Below are 17,440 nucleotides of genomic sequence, written 5' to 3' on the forward strand. Positions count from 1 at the left end.
TGATAAGTAGGCTACTGTTTTTCATACCTACCATTGTTCTTTGAGTCATTTGACTTGATCACACCTTTTCGAACATTCCACTCTTTAAAATAAAAAGTAATAATTCCTGCAGATATTGTATCGGATCAACATCGGTATCGGTCAATATCACATCAGAAATGAAAAAGTGGTATCTGGACATCACTACTTGTCAGCATACTTCAGATTTCGAAGCTGTTGGGGTAAAGACTACACACAAGCTACATAAATGGGACTGTGGAACTGTCAAAATGTTCTTGGAGTGTTTTTTTCTATAATATACTGATACATCTGAATAATGTTAATGTTTATCTGCTGTACTTTTATTCCTCCTAACAATCATTGTGAAGCAAACATGACTACTTTATAGGCAGCAATCAATTTCAAAATTGATACAATAAAATACAAAGAAGTCTGCAAAAGAATCAGAAAAGTATTTATGTTGACATTGTCAAGATAACAGCACATGTGAAAATACTAACCAATCAGCGAAAATCCTAGCAAAAAAAAGTACATCCTCATGTTATTTATGAGGAAGAGAGCAAAAACATTCTAATGTTCATGGTTTGAAAAAAAATAAAAGTTTTTTTTTTTTTAGCAACATTTGTGTTTCTAGCATGTAACATCACATTTATCTACAAACTAAAATGCTATTAAATTTTAAATGACAAAGTGTAAAGGTATAGTTGATACAACATTACTGCACGGTTGCCAACATTCAGTAGACAGTGTAACAAGTCTAAAACTGGCTGTCGCTTCAATTTGTTCAAGTTCGCACAAACTCCAACACCTATCAGTGCACAGTCCACCTGTTCCACAAAACAGAAAGACTTATCTTTGCAAATGCTGCCCCCTGCTGCAGTATTATTAACCCCAAAAGAAGTGAGTTAGAAATGCACCACAGATACAGCATAGCAACTAAAGTTACAAGGAATCTAGATACAGTTGCTGTTTTGAAGACCAAAACAAGAAATGTAAAGAATCAAAGAAATGCGATACGCTATACTAATACAAATTCTGTCCTTGTTCACTCTGCTACTTATTAGCAAAGCCAACATTACAACTTTATATGACTTTTGCACCAAAAATGGCAAAAGTTCCTTGTCTGTTTGTGCTGCTGGAGACGTCTCCTCGCTACATACTCACCACATATAGTAGCTACGTGTGGTATCCACAGGTGAAGGTTTTCCCTCCGTGCTGCCATCTTTGTCCTTCTCCCCGTCAGCCTCCCACAGGTTGATTAGCGGCGGGTAAAGCTCATTGAGAGGGATGGAGGACGTCTTTAACATGTATTTCTTCAAGGAGTGGTGATAGTTCTTCCTCTTCCATCTACGAGCCGTGTACACGCCTACGGTAGCCAGACTGAGGAATGCCAGTGCGGTTGCCATGACAGCGAGCACTGCAGCGCTCGGGTGCTGCTCTGACAGGTTCAGGGCAAATGGCGAGCCACGGGTTGTTACATTTACGCAAGACTTGTGCGTCGTCAGGTGGATATTGGAGACCGTCAGACATACCTCATACTCTGTGGCAGGTTGAAGATGAGTGAGGTTGTATTCGTGAACGTCGACGGGTACGCGAGCAGTGTAAGTGATGCGCGGGTTGTCAATCTTCATGGTGGCTGAGGCCCATTTTATGTTTGAAGACATGACGTTGGAGTTGACTTTCCAAGACACAAGGATGGAGTGTGACTCGGTCTGCTTGACATAGATCCTCATCACCTGAGCACTGTCAAGCAGGGTGCCGTTCACTCGAATGGAGGCAACCCGTGTGTCAGCCCCTTCAGTGTTCTGGGCCACACAAGTGTAGTGTCCAGAATCCTCCACCTGTACATGGGACAGCCACAAAGTCCCTTCACTGCTCAGGTGGTAGTGCTCTGACACAGTGTCCTTAGTAATTTTGCTCCCAAGAGGGGTCACCCAGTATATCTCCGGATCTGGTTCAGCCATGGCCCTGCAGTCCAGGCTGACACTCATGCCAAGATTTAGGTTGAGGTGGCCAGGGAACGTGTCATGGCAGATCAGTGGGATGCATTGCTCAGGGGACTCTAGCAGTCTTAGCTCTCGAACACGCTGGCCCCTGAATTCTGGCGGAGAAGTACAAAGCATCGCCAGGGGCTCCATGAAACGTACCGAGGTCCTGTTGGAACTCATCCACTGGATTACGCAGTCGCAGCGTAGAGGGTTACTGTGCAGACTGATCTCCCGCAGGTTCGGCAAGGCCTCCACCGAATGCTGGTACAGAGCAGTGAGAGCGTTGTTGTTGAGCATCAGGCTCTCCAGAGAAGACATGTCTCTGAAGGCCAGTCGGTGGATATAAGACAGCTTGGGGTTGTTTGTGGCCTCCAGCTTAGTCAGTTCTGGCAGGTTGTCCAGTGCATAACGATCTATAGACACCAACTCCATCATGTTGTTGATACCCAACTCTTTTAGGTGAAGCATGTTTCGGAAGTCACCTTCCTGGATTTTGTGAACTGGATTTTTGTTTAAATCCAAAAATTTCAAATTGGGGACTTTCTGGAGGGCCAACTGGGGAATTCTGACCAGTTTGTTGTCATAGAAAGAGATACTCTCCAGGTTATCCAATCCTACAAATGCATCTGGAGGAACATCGGTAAGATCCATGCCAGCAAGAACCAAACTCCTCAAACTTCCGAGAGGCTTAAAGTTGAAGTCCAATAGGCCAATGACCGGGTTCTCCCCAATCATAAGGATCTCAAGGTTTGGTGTTTCTTCAAACCAGCGACTGTCAATAACATGAAGCTTATTGGAGTTGAGGTGAAGACGCAACAGGTTGTGCAGACCTGCAAATGCTCGAGCAGAGATGGAACTTATAAGGTTATGGTTTATGTAGAGCTCCTGCAAGCTGGAGAGATTTCCTAGACAGTTGTCCGGTAGCTTGCTGATCTGGTTCTCCTCCAGATGCAGGGTGGTAAGATGATCCATGCTTGTGAGGCCTACAGCTTCCACAGAGCTGAAGTTGTTCTGTGACAAGTCCAACTCCGTCAAGTTGAGAAGGGCTTTTAGCTCCCCCATGGTGTGAGAGATGACGTTACTTTGGAGCAATAACACTTGAGTATCTGTGGAAAGGTTGATAGGGATGCGTGTCAGCCTCAGGTCATTGCAGTCCACTGTTGTTGCCTCCTTGTAGGTCGACTGGGGGGTAAACCAAGGACGGATCTCACACACACATAAATGAGGACACTTGACATGTACAGGTGTCTGGGAAGCCACTAGCACGGCCATGCACAGCCAGAGTACAGGAGGCACCATGTTGTCTGTTGTGTGCTCTAATATTTGTTAAATGAGAGCCAGCCTTCTAAGTGAACTCTTGAAGAAAATGTTCATGAGCATTGGTCTACTCTGCGGTTTGTTGGCTTCTCTGGAGAATCCTCATGAATGCCCTTTTTTCATCCTGAATAAAATCCCAGGGAACATCGGTTTGTGATCGCAGCTGATTGTTCTCTACTCGAGGTGATCACCTAAAAAAGACAAGAAAAACATTAAGATTTCCCGTCATAAACAATTAAGGTAGTGACAAACACACAAGTACACTGGTCAGACAAATATAGTCTTAGGGCCTTTGGTTAAAAGCCAGATACTCCATCCTTTGGGCAGTGTTGCTATAAATTTAAACCCTATTGGATTAGACATCATTGTTTGGCAGTTGACTCTTTTATTCTCTCTGTTTCTGAAACTCATGCCAAATAGGGCTTCATCAACACATTCAGTCAGCCAAGCATCTCTTTTATAGCCTCATTAATCCTGTGTTGTTTAGCAGTGTCTCAGATGCTGTATTCTGATTTGTGGTGCCACCTTAGAAATCACCATGTGTTTTTCGGTGTGTGCGTGCATGTGTGTGTGTGTGTGTGTGTGTGTGTGTGTGTGTGTGCGTGTGTGCGTGTGTGCGTGTGTGTGTGTGTGTGTGTGTGTGTGTGTGTGTGTGTGTGTGTGTGTGTGTGTGTGTGTGTGTGTGTGTGTGTGTGTGTGTGTGTGTGTGTGTGTTAGGCACAGTCAGCAGCTCTGGCTGTGAGCCCATTACACAACAGGATTAATAAACAGAGAGTGTGTATGTGTGTCCTCTTCACTGCTAATCACTAGCTGCTTATGATGTAGGCTCATGAGGAAAAAGTCATAGAAATAGTGCAGTGTCAGCGTTTTTTGAAGTGTTAGTGTTGCGCTGTAGGCACAACTTCCTAATCCTTGGCAAAGAAAGGGCATGTGAGGAGAAACTGACTTAAACTAAAACATGAGTCACTAGGTCACCAGCCAAAACATCAGGTACACCTGCACAACCTTATCCAATTAGGTGTATAATCCTATGCATCCGATGTTCATAATGTTTTGGTTATCTATTTACTTAGGGGCAAAATCAACACTTTTCATCGTGCTGCAATACAGTTTTACACCACTGTAATGTACCGACAATATACACCAAATTGGTCTAATTAAGTTTGCATGTACTTTCATGAACAGACAAGAAAGTTAATTATATTCGGTTTAACTGACATATATAGTTATTTTTCCTCTAAGGAATGGTGGGGGCATATTTAGGGTGGCTGGATTTGTTTATGAGCGGATCAGCGGTGCTATCATGTCCATAAAGAAAAAGCTTTGGTAACACTTTAGTATGGGGAACATATTCACCATTAATTAGTTGCTTATTGACATGCAAATTAGTAACATATTAGCTCTTAATTAGTCATTGTTAAGTACTTATTAATGCCTTATTCTGCATTGCCTTATTATACAACCAGTAAGCCATTAACTAAGAGTCTTCCCTCAATAACTTCAGAATTATTGCCTATTAGTAACCCTAACCCTAACCCTTATATGTTCCCCTAGTGTCCAAATAACTCTAAATTAAGTCTTTTGTCAGGCTTTCCCCTGACAGTTTGGTTGTGTTTTAGTTTTTCCTCTGTGTGTGTGTGTGTGTGTAGTATTTCCTGTCAGCGCTCTTGTTTTGGTTCTGTTTCCTGTTTGTCTCCCTGAGTGCTGTGTCCCCTCAGCTGTGGCTGATTGGCACCTGGCCACACCTGGTGTCAATCAGCCAGCTGCTTTTTATACCTGCCCTACCCTCTAGTCACTGCTGGATTATTGTCATTGTCATTACTACCTGTCTTAATACTTGTCGTTGTAGCTCTGTCTACTTTTGTTTCACTCTGCTCATGTCCTAGTTCCTTCGTGTCACAGTAAGTGTTTTTGTTTCTTGTCCACAGTTAGCCTCTGTGCTATTTTAGTTCATAGCCAAGTTTGTTCTCCGCCTTGTGCGCGCCTTTTGTTGTTACCCTTTTGTTTGTTTTTTTGCCATAGTGTTTACTTAAATCATGTTTTCTCGCACAATGCCTTCCGCCTTCTCTGCATCTTGGGGTTCGGCACCTACAAACTCTGATATCTTTGTTACTTAGAATATGTTCCCCATACTAAAGTGTTACCGAAGCTTTTCCTTCATGACGTCATGAAGTTTTGACTGAAACTTCCAGGAAGTGAGAACGATTTTCTCACATTTGGTGGCTATAATAAACAGACTATAGGGACGCATATTACTGTTGGAACGACATTAGAGTGTCCGCCCTGAGATCGGTCGGTCGTGAGTTCAAACCCCGGCCGAGTCATACCAAAGACTATACAAATGTGACCCATCACCTCCCTGCTTGGCACTCAGCATCAAGTGTTGGAATTGGGGGGTTAAATCACCAAAATAATTCCCTAGCGCGGCCACCGCTGCTGCTCACTGCTCCCCTCACCTCCCAGGGGGTGGAACAAGGGGATGGGTCAAATACAGAGGGTAATTTCACTACACCGAGTGTGTTTGTGACTATCAGTGGTACTTTAATCAAAAAGTCAATGTTGTCAAATAGGGGAAGTTTAACATAAAACATATTGCAGTGTACTACCCAGAATACCCTGTACAGTAAGTTGGAGTGTACGTGTTTATTTGTTGTTAATTACCATTTGGGTAATACAAGGGGCATATCACAGCAATCCCCAGCCTCTATGCAAGTATAGTGCCTATATACTGTGATAAGAGAACTTGTGTCTCTTCTTTTCTGGCCTTTTTTTTTAATGGCGTAAAAGGTGATCATATTTTTGTTGGCCACTTGGGGGCAGTGGTAGCAGGTTTAAATCAAAAAAAGAACAATAAAGCAGGAATATACTCCTCCAAAGGGATCCATTGTATTTATGAACAAACATGTCTCATTGACACATCCAGCAGCACTAGAAGACTTATTACTTTGAATTGTCTTCCCGTGTCCACCTGGTGACTAAGCACCGATATCCGCACCGCTTCAGCCTCTCAGCTCCTGAGGGAAATAACTGGCTCTAAAGCCATTAAAAGCTCCATTATGTCCGCAGCTTATTACCCGATGCAGGTGTACAGTAGGATGTTCGAGGTTGTTCCGTGTAAACAGCTTTTTGTTTTCACCCTTGAAGAAAGCGCATACTTTATATCACCTGACCTGTTTCTATAATGACTCACTACCCAGCTTCTCTGGAGGTATTTCATAAATTATCACTGACGCTATTCCTCAATCAAACTTAAATACCTTAATGTAAGGAGATTTACACGCTATATGTGTCTGCCGTGCCATCTTCTTTACCACTTATTTTTCGCTGCTCCAGTTTGAAATTCAAGGAGACAGCCATGATAATTGCTGTTGTCACGCTGAGGCCATGAAACTCTTGACACCTGGCGCTGGGTCTCTGGCAGCCTGGTTGCACTGTGGGGGCCTAGCAATCTTTCCCACCTGTGTGTGTGTGCGTGCGTGTGTGTGCGTGTGTGTGCGTGTGTGTGTGTGTGTGTGTGTGTGTGTGTGTGTGTGTGTGTGTGTGTGTGTGTGTGTGTGTGTGTGTGTGTGTGACCTTGTTGGTCCTAGGAAGTACTGCTGGGCACATATGGTCCATTTCACAGACTTCATGATTACTGCGGAACATTCATGACAAATGGGACTACTGGCCAAAAAATTGAGGAAAATTCGGCGTTGGTCCCCCTTTTGCAGCTACGGTATCTTTAAAAATTAATTCCTATCATCCTACCATCTTCTTAGTGAAAAAATAAATTGGAAAATTAAACTCGGATATACTTTAGAGCAGTGGTTCTCAAATGGGGGTACTTGAAGGTATGCCAAGGGGTACGTGAGATTTTTTTTTTAAATATTCTAAAAATAGCAACAATTCAAAAATCCTTTATAAATACATTTATTGAATAATACTTCAACAAAATATGAATGTAAGTTCATAAACTCAGTGAAGCACAAGCTCGGGTTTCTCACTAAAATGTCTGTCAAAAAGAACTGTGAAAAGAAATGCAATATTCAGTGTTGACAGCTAGATTTTTTGTGGACATGTTCCATAAATATTGATGTTAAAGATTTCTTTTTTGTGAAGAAATGTTTAGAATTAAGTTCAAGAATCCAGATGATCTCTATCACAATCCCCAAAGAGGGCACTTTAAGTTGATGATTACTTCTATGTGTAGAAATCTTTATTTATAATTGAATCACTTGTTTATTTTTCAACAAGTTTTTAGTTATTTTTATATCTTTTTTTCCAAATAGTTCAAGAAAGACCACTACAAATGAGCAATATTTTGCACTGTTATACAATTTAATAAATCAGAAACTGATGACATAGTGCTGTATTTTACTTCTTTATCTCTTTTTTCAACCAAAAATGCTTTGCTCTGATTAGGGGGTACTTAAATTAAAAAAATGTTCACAGGAGGTACATCACTGAAAAAAGGTTGAGAACCACTGATTTAGAGTACTCAGTATACATCTTATATAGCAGTGTAGAATTACATTCCACTCAAAATTAGTCAAAGCGAAGATATTTTTGTCCAAATAAGTAAGTATCAAGATAGACTACGTGGTTTTAGGATGTGTGAGTGCTGCCAGGACTGGGGAAATGTGTCTCATTACGGGGAAACAATAATTCCAAAATGTTTTTGATTGATTGATTGAGACTTTTATTAGTAGGTTGCACAGTGAAGTACATATTCCGTACAATTGACCACTAAATGGTAACACCCGAATAAGTTGTTCAACTTGTTTAAGTCGAGGTCCACTTAAATTGATTCATGATACAGATATATACTATCATATATACTATCATCATAATACAGTCATCACAGAAGATAATCATCAGGGTGTATACATTAAATTATTTACATTATTTACAATTCGGGGTGTGGAGGGGTTGGGGGGTTAGGTTTGGTTGTTATCATCAGTCATCAACAACTGAGAACAGAGAAATGGATATTGAAACAGTGTAGGTCTGACTTGGTAGGATATGTACAGCAAGTAGTGGACATAGAAAGAGAGAGAGAGAGATCAGAAGGCATAAGAAAAGTATCTACATTTGATTGTTTACATTTGATTATTAACAATCCGGAGAGGGTGTTAGTTTAGGGTTGAAGTTGCCTGGAGGTGTACTTTTAGTGCGGTTTTGAAGGAGGATAGAGATGCCCTTTCTTTTATACCTGTTGGGAGCGCATTCCACATTGATGTGGCATAGAAAGAGAATGAGTTAAGACATTTGTTAGATCGGAATCTGGGTTAAACGTGGTTAGTGGAGCTCCCCCTGGTGTTGTGGTTATGGCGGTCATTTACGTTAAGGAAATAGTTTGACATGTACTTCGGTATCAGGGAGGTGTAGCGGATTTTATAGGCATTTATAGACATTCTGTGAGCATCGTTGCCCTTCTTCAGTACCATCCATCCACTAGCTCCACCATCATGGAAAAGTGGAAGATGATTCCAGTAAAAGTTCAGGTGAATGTCATGCCCAAGAGGATTAAGGCAGTGCGACATAACAATGGCGCTCACACCAAGTATCGACATTGGACATTTTCACAATGAAGCGTACTTGTCTTGCCTCATATATTTAGTGTGTTGACTCTTTTTCAATGGATGGTAAATCTATACTGATGTACAAGCTGTACACTGACTACTCTAAGAGTACATGCAGGTTTGCTTTGAATAGTATTGTTACTTGAGAACATAATACAATCGCTGCTGTAATGATAGGGACACACTCAGTTCTGTTAGATCCGGGGTCGGCAACCCGCGGCTCTAGCGCCGCCCTAGTGGCTCTCTGGAGCTTTTTCAAAAATGTATGAAAAATGGAAAAAGATGAGGGGGAAAAAAATATTTTTTGTTTTAGTATGTTTTCTGTCGGAGGAAAAACATGACACAATCCTCCCTAATTGTTATAAATCACACTATTTATATTAAACATGCTTCACTGATTCGAGTATTTGGCGAGCGCCGTTTTGTCCTACTAATTTTGGCGGTCCTTGAACTCACCTTAGTTTGTTTACATATATAACTTTCTCCGACTTCCTAGGACGTGTTTTATCCTTTTTCTGTCTCATTTTGTCCACCAAACTTTTAACTTTGTGCATGAATGCACAAAGGTGAGTTTTGTCGATGTTATTGACATGTGTAGAGTGCTAATCAGACATATTTGGTCACTGCATGACTGCAAGCTAATCGATGCTAACATGCTATTTAGGCAAGCGATATGTACATATTGCATCATTATGCCTCATTTGTAGCTACATTTGAGGTCATTTAGTTTCCTTTAAGTCCTCTTGATTCAATGTATATCTCATGACACACTATCTGTATGTAATATGGCTTTTAATTTTTTGCGGCTCCAGACAAATGTGTTTTTGTATTTTTGGTCCAATATGACTCTTTCAACATTTTGGGTTGCCGACCCCTGTGTTAGATACTTTAAATAAAACCTGTACAAATAAATCATTTTTCAAAGGTGTTGGTTAGCTGAGAAAGATGCCTCACACTTCAGTCTAATCGGATTGTCTGATAATTACGGTTAGAGGTTGCCAATAAAATGCAGTTTAATTTGATTTAACAACCCTCTTCCTTTCTTGCGAGGCGATACAGCAAATATTCATCCTTGCCTGATAACCTGACAGGAATATCAATAGGGAGAACCCAGAGGATCATTTCCCTCAAGAGAAAACCTGACAGAGTAAAACGCTGCACAGATTGGCTTTGCTGGTACAACGCCTTTGTGAACTCTTGTTCTGAGGGAAGGGAGAGAGATTAGGCTTGTGATTAATCCTCACGCTGCCGACATAGGGCAGGAGCATCATCTGTATCCTGAGAAGCCATTACTAAATCTGCGGGCTGAAGCAGCAGACAGATGAGAGCATGTGAAGACCGTATTGTCAACAAGGTTAGTCGCCGGGAGATTGCTCTAAAAACCATAGCCTAACAATTTTACAGGATACTTTTTGACTTTCACATGCACACAGCTCACAAACCAACTGACCTTGGTGACGTACAGTAGGAGAGGCATGAAAAATAAATGTAATGATTATAACGATAATTTCTAGGGGTGCACAGTATTTTTTCCCCTGCTTTTAAAGGCCAATACCTTTTTAATATCTATTTATTTATTTAGATTTAACTGTAGTACTTGAAGTAGGGTTGTACGGTATACCGTATAAATATAGTACCGTGATACTAATGAATCATATTCGGTACTATACCGCCTCTGAAAAGTACCGGTCGCCTACCCTCCCGCGCCCCCGTCTTCGTCACGTCGTGTCATTGCTGGTTTTACGAGCAGACGAGCATTTTCGGCAGCGCACAATCACAGAGTACTTACAAGCAGACGCAGTGTGTAGACAGAAAAGGGAGAAAGGACACATTTTGGCTTAAAAACTAAAGGTGAAGTTATAACACTGAAACGCCCACCGGAAGAGGTGCTTTAAGACATGGCTAGCTAGCTAACGTCCATCCGCAGTCGGCAGTGTTTTAGCTACTTCTAAATCACTAATCCTTGCCTCCATGGCGACAAATAAAGTACGTTTCTTTCAAGTATCATCCCTGCAGGACGAGGAATAGCTAAACATGCTTCACTACACACCGTAGCTCACCGGCGTCACAATGTAAACAAACGCCATGGGTCGATCTACACCTAACATCCACTGTAATGATACCAAGTACAGTCTAGTCCAGGCCTGGGCAATTATTTTGACTCAGGGGCCAAATTTAGAGAAAAAAATGTGTCTGGGGGCCGGTATATCTACTTTTAGGAACACTAATACAAAACCTCACAATAATGTCTGATTGAATGCTAAAAACGTTATGACAGACCGCCTTAAAAAAAGGAATGGAATTTTTTTTTTTTTTTTACTGAATGAGACACCCAGAATGTACATGAAAATAAAGAATGTGGGATTTACAATATTAACTATGAACGATAAAACACTGAATATTGACAACATATGACCACTCTCCGTCGACATATTTTACAATCAAGCGAAATGCAACAAAAATGCAACAAAACAGTGAAATATGAACGCGAAGAGTACAAATAAACCCATCTACAATCTGATATGTGATATATCACTAAGCTTTAGAACTTTGTTGTGAAAATCTCCTTCCGCGTCTGTCTCTGACACCTGCATTTTAGGCTGACACTCTGGAAACACTCTGTGGAAACGCTCCTCCACCCACACTGCTTGGTGCCTGCTGTGACTTAGATTACCATAATAAGTAGAATATCATGCAAAAGCGCAGATTCCAACCATTGAAATACTTTGTATAGTTAAAGACTTATGGTCATTTGAAAACATCACTGCACATCATAATGACAGCTACAGTTTCCATCTTAAGGATCTAAAAAAAATTTTTGGGGACTGTCCAACGGGCCAGATTGAAAAGCTTAACGGGCCGCATGTGGCCCTCGGGCCTTAATTTTCCCAGGTCTGGTCTAGTCGATACCACTATGATTACGTCGATATTTTTTGGCATCACAACATCTTCTTTCGTTTAAAAAAAATGTATATTATGTTTATAAACTCAGGAAATATGTCCCTGGACACATGAGGACTTTGAATATGACCAATGTATAATCCTGTAACTACTTGGTATCGGATTGATACCCAAATTTGTGGTATCATCCAAAAGTAATGTAATAATCACTTATTCTTCTGTTGTTTGATACTTTACATTTTAACAGAAGTGTAGATAGAACATGTTAAAAGAGAAAAAGTAAGCAGATATTAACAGTAAATGAACAAGTAGATTAATAATTCATTTTCTACCACTTGTCCTTAATAATGTTGACAAAATAATAGAATGATAAATGACACAATATGTTACTGCATATGTCAGCAGACTAATTAGGAGTCTTTGTTTGTTTTCTTACTTACTACTAAAAGACAAGTTGTCTACTATGTGCGCCTAATCTACAAATTTTTTTTTATAAGACAAGTGCAGTCTCATAACTTGAGAGGCTTTGGATATTTCTTATTGCAGAGAGCTCAAACCACTCGTAAACGTTTTTGTGTGTCTGTATGCGGAGTAAAACTATGGAACAAACTGGACTTACAACACAAGCAATGCCAAACTATTAATCGATTTAAACTATTAATGGATTTAAACTATTATGCAAACATGGGGTCTGGTTCATATATAGAAATGAGGGTCTTTAATTTGACCTGCTGCTGTACTCTGTCTCAAAGTGTTAACATGTGCTCAATGTTTCCTTACCATTATTGCTATGTTGTCTATTACCATTGTTGGTATATTCATTCGTCCTACATTGTTGATACAAATTATTGTTACAGTGTAATAATTATTGTTACCTGTGGTAATGCCACTATGATACAACATTTGTATTATAATCCTTAAACAAAGTAAGACTGAAACTCATGTGAATAATCACTGAATGGAGAACTGGGGGTGGATTAAATAAATTATCTTCTTCCCACTCCCTTTCAGGCAAAACTGGACAATCATGCATTACACACTATACATTACCTTTTGCACTATATTAATTTATATTATTATGTGTTGTCAACTTTGTACTTTTTTTTTTTAATTATTATTATTTTTTTATGTCATTGCCTGAAATAAATAAATAAATAAAAAATGTTCACTATTTTATTTAAGGACTTAACTGCAATAAGAAACTTATTTAATGTACCTTAAGATTTTTTGTTAAAATAAAGCCAATAATGCAATTTTTTTTGTGGTCCCCTTTATATAGAAAAGTACCAAAAAATATCGAAATAATTTTAGTACCGGTACCAAAATATTGGTATCGTTACAACTAGGGATGTCCGATAATAGCTTTTTGCCGATATCCGATATCCCGATATTGTCCAACTCTTTAATTACCGATACCAATATCAACCGATATCGATATATACAGTCGTGGAATTAACACATTATTATGCCTAATTTGGACAACCAGGTATGGTGAAGATAAGGCACTTTAAAAAAATAAAAATAAAATAAGATAAATAAATTAAAAACATTTTCTTGAATAAAAAAGAAAGTAAAACAATATAAAAACAGTTACATAGAAACTAGTAATTAATGAAAATGAGTAAAATTAACTGTTAAAGGTTAGTACTATTAGTGGACCAGCAGCACGCACAATCATGTGTGCTTACGGACTGTATCCCTTGCAGATTGTATTGATATATATTGATATATAATGTAGGAACCAGAATATTAATAACAGAAAGAAACAACCCTTTTGTGTGAATGAGTGTGAATGAATGTAAATGGGGGAGGAAGATTTTTTGGGTTGGTGCACTAATTGTAAGTGTATCTTGTGTTTTTTATGTTGATTTAATTAAAAAAACAAAAACAAACAAAACAAAAAAACCGATACCGATAATAAAAAAAACGATACCGATAATTTCCGATATTACGTTTTAACGCATTTATGGGCATCCCTAGTTACAACACTACTTGGTGGGGAAAAAAAGTTTAAGAACGACTGTTATACACCATTTAAAATAATTTTTAAATGTCATTTCAGTGTTATGAAAAACAAGTAATTGGACTCAGCAGCCATGAACCTCACTGCACGTCACTGCCTCAATCCCTCAACAGCTTGTCATTATCCATCTGAATTGAAGGCTCCAGCAGAAGGGATTTACTTTCCTTGCTCAGCCAATCCTTATGAGGTTTTGATCTCAGCACACATTTCACATGTGTAACACCCACATGCCTAACTACAGTCACCAATATTACCCACGCCACACAGATGCAAGACGGCTTAATGTAATTGTGGGGCCTAATGAGTCCGCTCTGGGCCCTCTCCATAAATGCGTTAGGAGCAATTACCCGAGCTCCAGTGAAATTGGTCAGGACAGGTTGTGTGGACAACAAGAGTCGGCTTGTCGGCATTTTAGATGCAACGCTGCTGCTTCCATGCTACTCAAGCGAAGCCTCCCATGATGGAGGAGGTATCGCTTTGCCGCCCTGTCTGAGCACCCCTTTTTTGTAGGGTGGAAATATAAGCAGCCTTTTCTGGATCACCAGCCGCACACGGGCTCCCAGACATGCCGTCACTATGGCAACGCCTATGCCACCAGCATGTGTGTTTCATAACCAAACGGCTATCAGTGCACAAAACTGAATTAAAGTGAGTCCCCGACGATAGAGAGGAAGACCACAAAATGTGGGCTGGTTCTGATCCGGAATCTCTGGTAAACTGAGCAGCTTCGGGGCTGATGTTGCCGCCTGTGCCCTCCCAACCCGAGAGACCCTGTTGGTGCTTTATTAGTATGCAAGAGTTTCACTTCACATCACACAAGGCTTTTTTTGGTGCAGCTGCCTGTTGGCAGAGGTGCAGATATAGATGCATGTCCACGGCGAGCATGCACGGCTCTGCTCAGGCGGGAAGGTCACGGGGGAGGACAGCTGCACTAATGAAAAAATATGACGCCATAAAACTCCCAAGAAAGTAGTCCAAGCTTTTTTTTTTATGTTTATGGATACTTTTTACAAATGAAAACACATCATGTTAAAGGGGCTGTTAGGAACGGTTATGCGGCTTCCAAGAGGGCGGTGACTTTTGAATGTGTCGAGAATATATTCCCGCCATTTTCCCTGCTCCCTTAATTTAAGCTACGCCCCACGTAACGCACACATTATTTATGTCTGTTGTCAGCGGAATGCACAGCCTAGTGTTTTTAGATTGTAATAACGGTCACCCGGAGGGGGTGGGGGGCGCAAAAATGTGTCTTTGGGGGGCGTGAGAGGCAGAACTGTCCAAGTATCATTGTCTTTATTAGAGATGTCCGATAATGGCTTTTTTGCCGATATTCCGATATTGTCCAACTCTTAATTACCGATACCGATATATACAGTCGTGGAATTAACACATTATTATGCCTAATTTTGTTGTGATGCCTCGCTGGATGCATTGAACAATGTAACAAGGTTTTCCAAAATAAATCAACTCAAGTTATGGAAAAAAATGCCAACATGGCACTGCCATATTTATTATTGAAGTCACAAAGTGCATTCTTTTTTTTAACATGCCTCACAACAGCAGCTTGGAATTTGGGACATGCTCCCCCTGAGAGAGCATGAGGAGGTTGAGGTGGGCGGGATTGAGTTGGGGGGGTAGGGGGTAGTGAGGGGTGTATATTGTAGCGTCCCGGAAGAGTTAGTGCTGCAAGGGTTTCTGGGTATTTGTTCTGTTGTATTTATGTTGTGTTACGGTGCGGATGTTCTCCCGAAATGTGTTTGTCATTCTTGTTTGCTGTGGGTTCACAGTGTGGCGCATATTTGGAACAGTGTTAAAGTTGTTTATACGGCCACCCTCAGTGTGACCTGTATGGCTGTTGACCAAGTATGCTTGCATTCACTTGTGGGTGTGAAAAGCCGTAGGTATCATGTGATTGGGCCGGCACGTAAAGGCAGTGCCTTTAAGGTTTATTGGCGCTCTGTACTTCTCCCTACGTCCGTGTACCACTCCGTACAGCGGCGATTTAAAAAGTCATACATTTTACTTGTTGAAACCGATACCGATAATTTCCGATATTACATTTTAAAGCATTTATCGGCCGATAATATCGGCAGCCCAATATTATTGGACATCTCTAGTCTTTATTCATAATTGAATGATACACAAGCCTCCAGCTAGGGCAGGGGTCAGCAACCCGTGGCTCTTGAGCCACATGCGGCTCTCTAGCGCCGCCCTAGTGGCTCCCTGGAGCATTTTTAAAAAACGATTGAAAATGGAAAAAGATGGAGGAAAAATAATTTGTTTTGGTATGTTTTTTGTTTGAGGACAAACATGACACAAACCTTCCCAATTGTTAGAAAGCCCGCTGTTTAATATGAGAACATCGTTTTGTCCTACTAATTTCGGCGGTTCTTGAACTCACCATTAGTGTGGACAGTTTGTTTACATGTAAAATCTCCCACTCCTTCTTTGTCTCCTTTTGTCCACCAAAAGTTTTAGGCTGTGCGTGAATGCACAAAAGGTGTGCTTTGTTGATGTTATTGACTTGTTGGAGTGCTAATCAGGCTATTTAGGCTAGCTGTATGAAGATATTGCATCATTATGCCTCATTTGTAGGTATATTTGAGCTGATTTAATACCCTTTACTTGTATCCTCTTTGTATATAATTTCGTTTTGCATGTCTCATGACACATTATATGTATGTAATATCTGCTGCTGTTGTTTGTGTGCCATGTTGTTCCAGACCACAGCAAACATTACCTAGCTTGCCAAAGATTGTGATGAATCTATTAAAAAAAGACAGCCTGACGTTTCCTTTAACTTGGACACACACATCTATACCTTTGGCCATTAAAAGCCAGTAATTTTCAGGAGTTATCTCACCTTCTGAGTAGCCTCAGATTTACTAATGGTTTCTAACGTTGTATAAATGTGTAGAATAAATATAACATTTCAACATTTCTGTCAACAAAGATTTGCTTCAGCCTGCGACACATAGTCATTTTGATAGTAGACTATTATAGCTAATATAGACACTTACGTCATGTGTTGCCTTCATTATAACACTTGTATATATATATGGCTTTTCATTTTTTGCGACTCCAGACATTTTATTTATTTTATATTTTCGGTCCAATATGGTTCTATCAACGTTTTGGTTTGCCGACCCCTGAACTAGGTGGTAGCACCACAAATTGATTAACGTGGACCCCGACTTAAACAAGTTGAAAAACTTATTCGGTTGTTATCATATAGTGGTCAATTGTATGGAATATGTACTGTACTGTGCAATCTACTAATAAAAGTATCAATCAATCAATCAAAGCAGTGCTCAAACTGCCTTTTCTAGTAGTAGAAGTAGTACACCTGAACATTGGTGTACTGAGCTGATGGAGGAGAGATGGGGAAGGTGTTTTAGATCCCACCTCATTTTCTTAATAATCTATTTTGATAATCAAGTGCTTGAATGCAGAAATCCAGCAATGAATACTGTAAATGTTTATTAGGTTCTCCACAGTACAAGTGTTCCACCTTAACCAGTGTTTTTTGGTATTTGAGCTATCTCTTGGCTAATTGTTATTCTTTAGGTTGTGAGCAAAAATGTGGGTTATGAGCCTCGCCACCGCTAGTAGGCGTCGAAAATGTCACTGTGAGCTCTGTAAGATACGAC

At 40.3% G+C, this 17,440-nt stretch overlaps 1 protein-coding gene across 1 annotated transcript in view; it reads right to left on the minus strand.

The window, feature by feature from the left end:
* Positions 1-444: 444 nt before the first annotated feature.
* The window catches only part of LOC133570885 (leucine-rich repeat neuronal protein 1-like), a 28,102-nt gene continuing 11,106 nt past the window's right edge, over positions 445-17,440 (minus strand). The window contains exon 2 of the mRNA XM_061923674.1: positions 445-3,496. Within this exon, the coding sequence (XP_061779658.1) occupies positions 1,161-3,287 (2,127 nt within the window). The 5' untranslated portion in view covers positions 3,288-3,496 and the 3' untranslated portion in view covers positions 445-1,160. The remainder of the gene's footprint in view (positions 3,497-17,440) is intronic.

The sequence above is a fragment of the Nerophis lumbriciformis genome, linkage group LG28, assembly GCF_033978685.3.
Source record: "Nerophis lumbriciformis linkage group LG28, RoL_Nlum_v2.1, whole genome shotgun sequence".
Taxonomy (NCBI): domain Eukaryota; kingdom Metazoa; phylum Chordata; class Actinopteri; order Syngnathiformes; family Syngnathidae; genus Nerophis; species Nerophis lumbriciformis.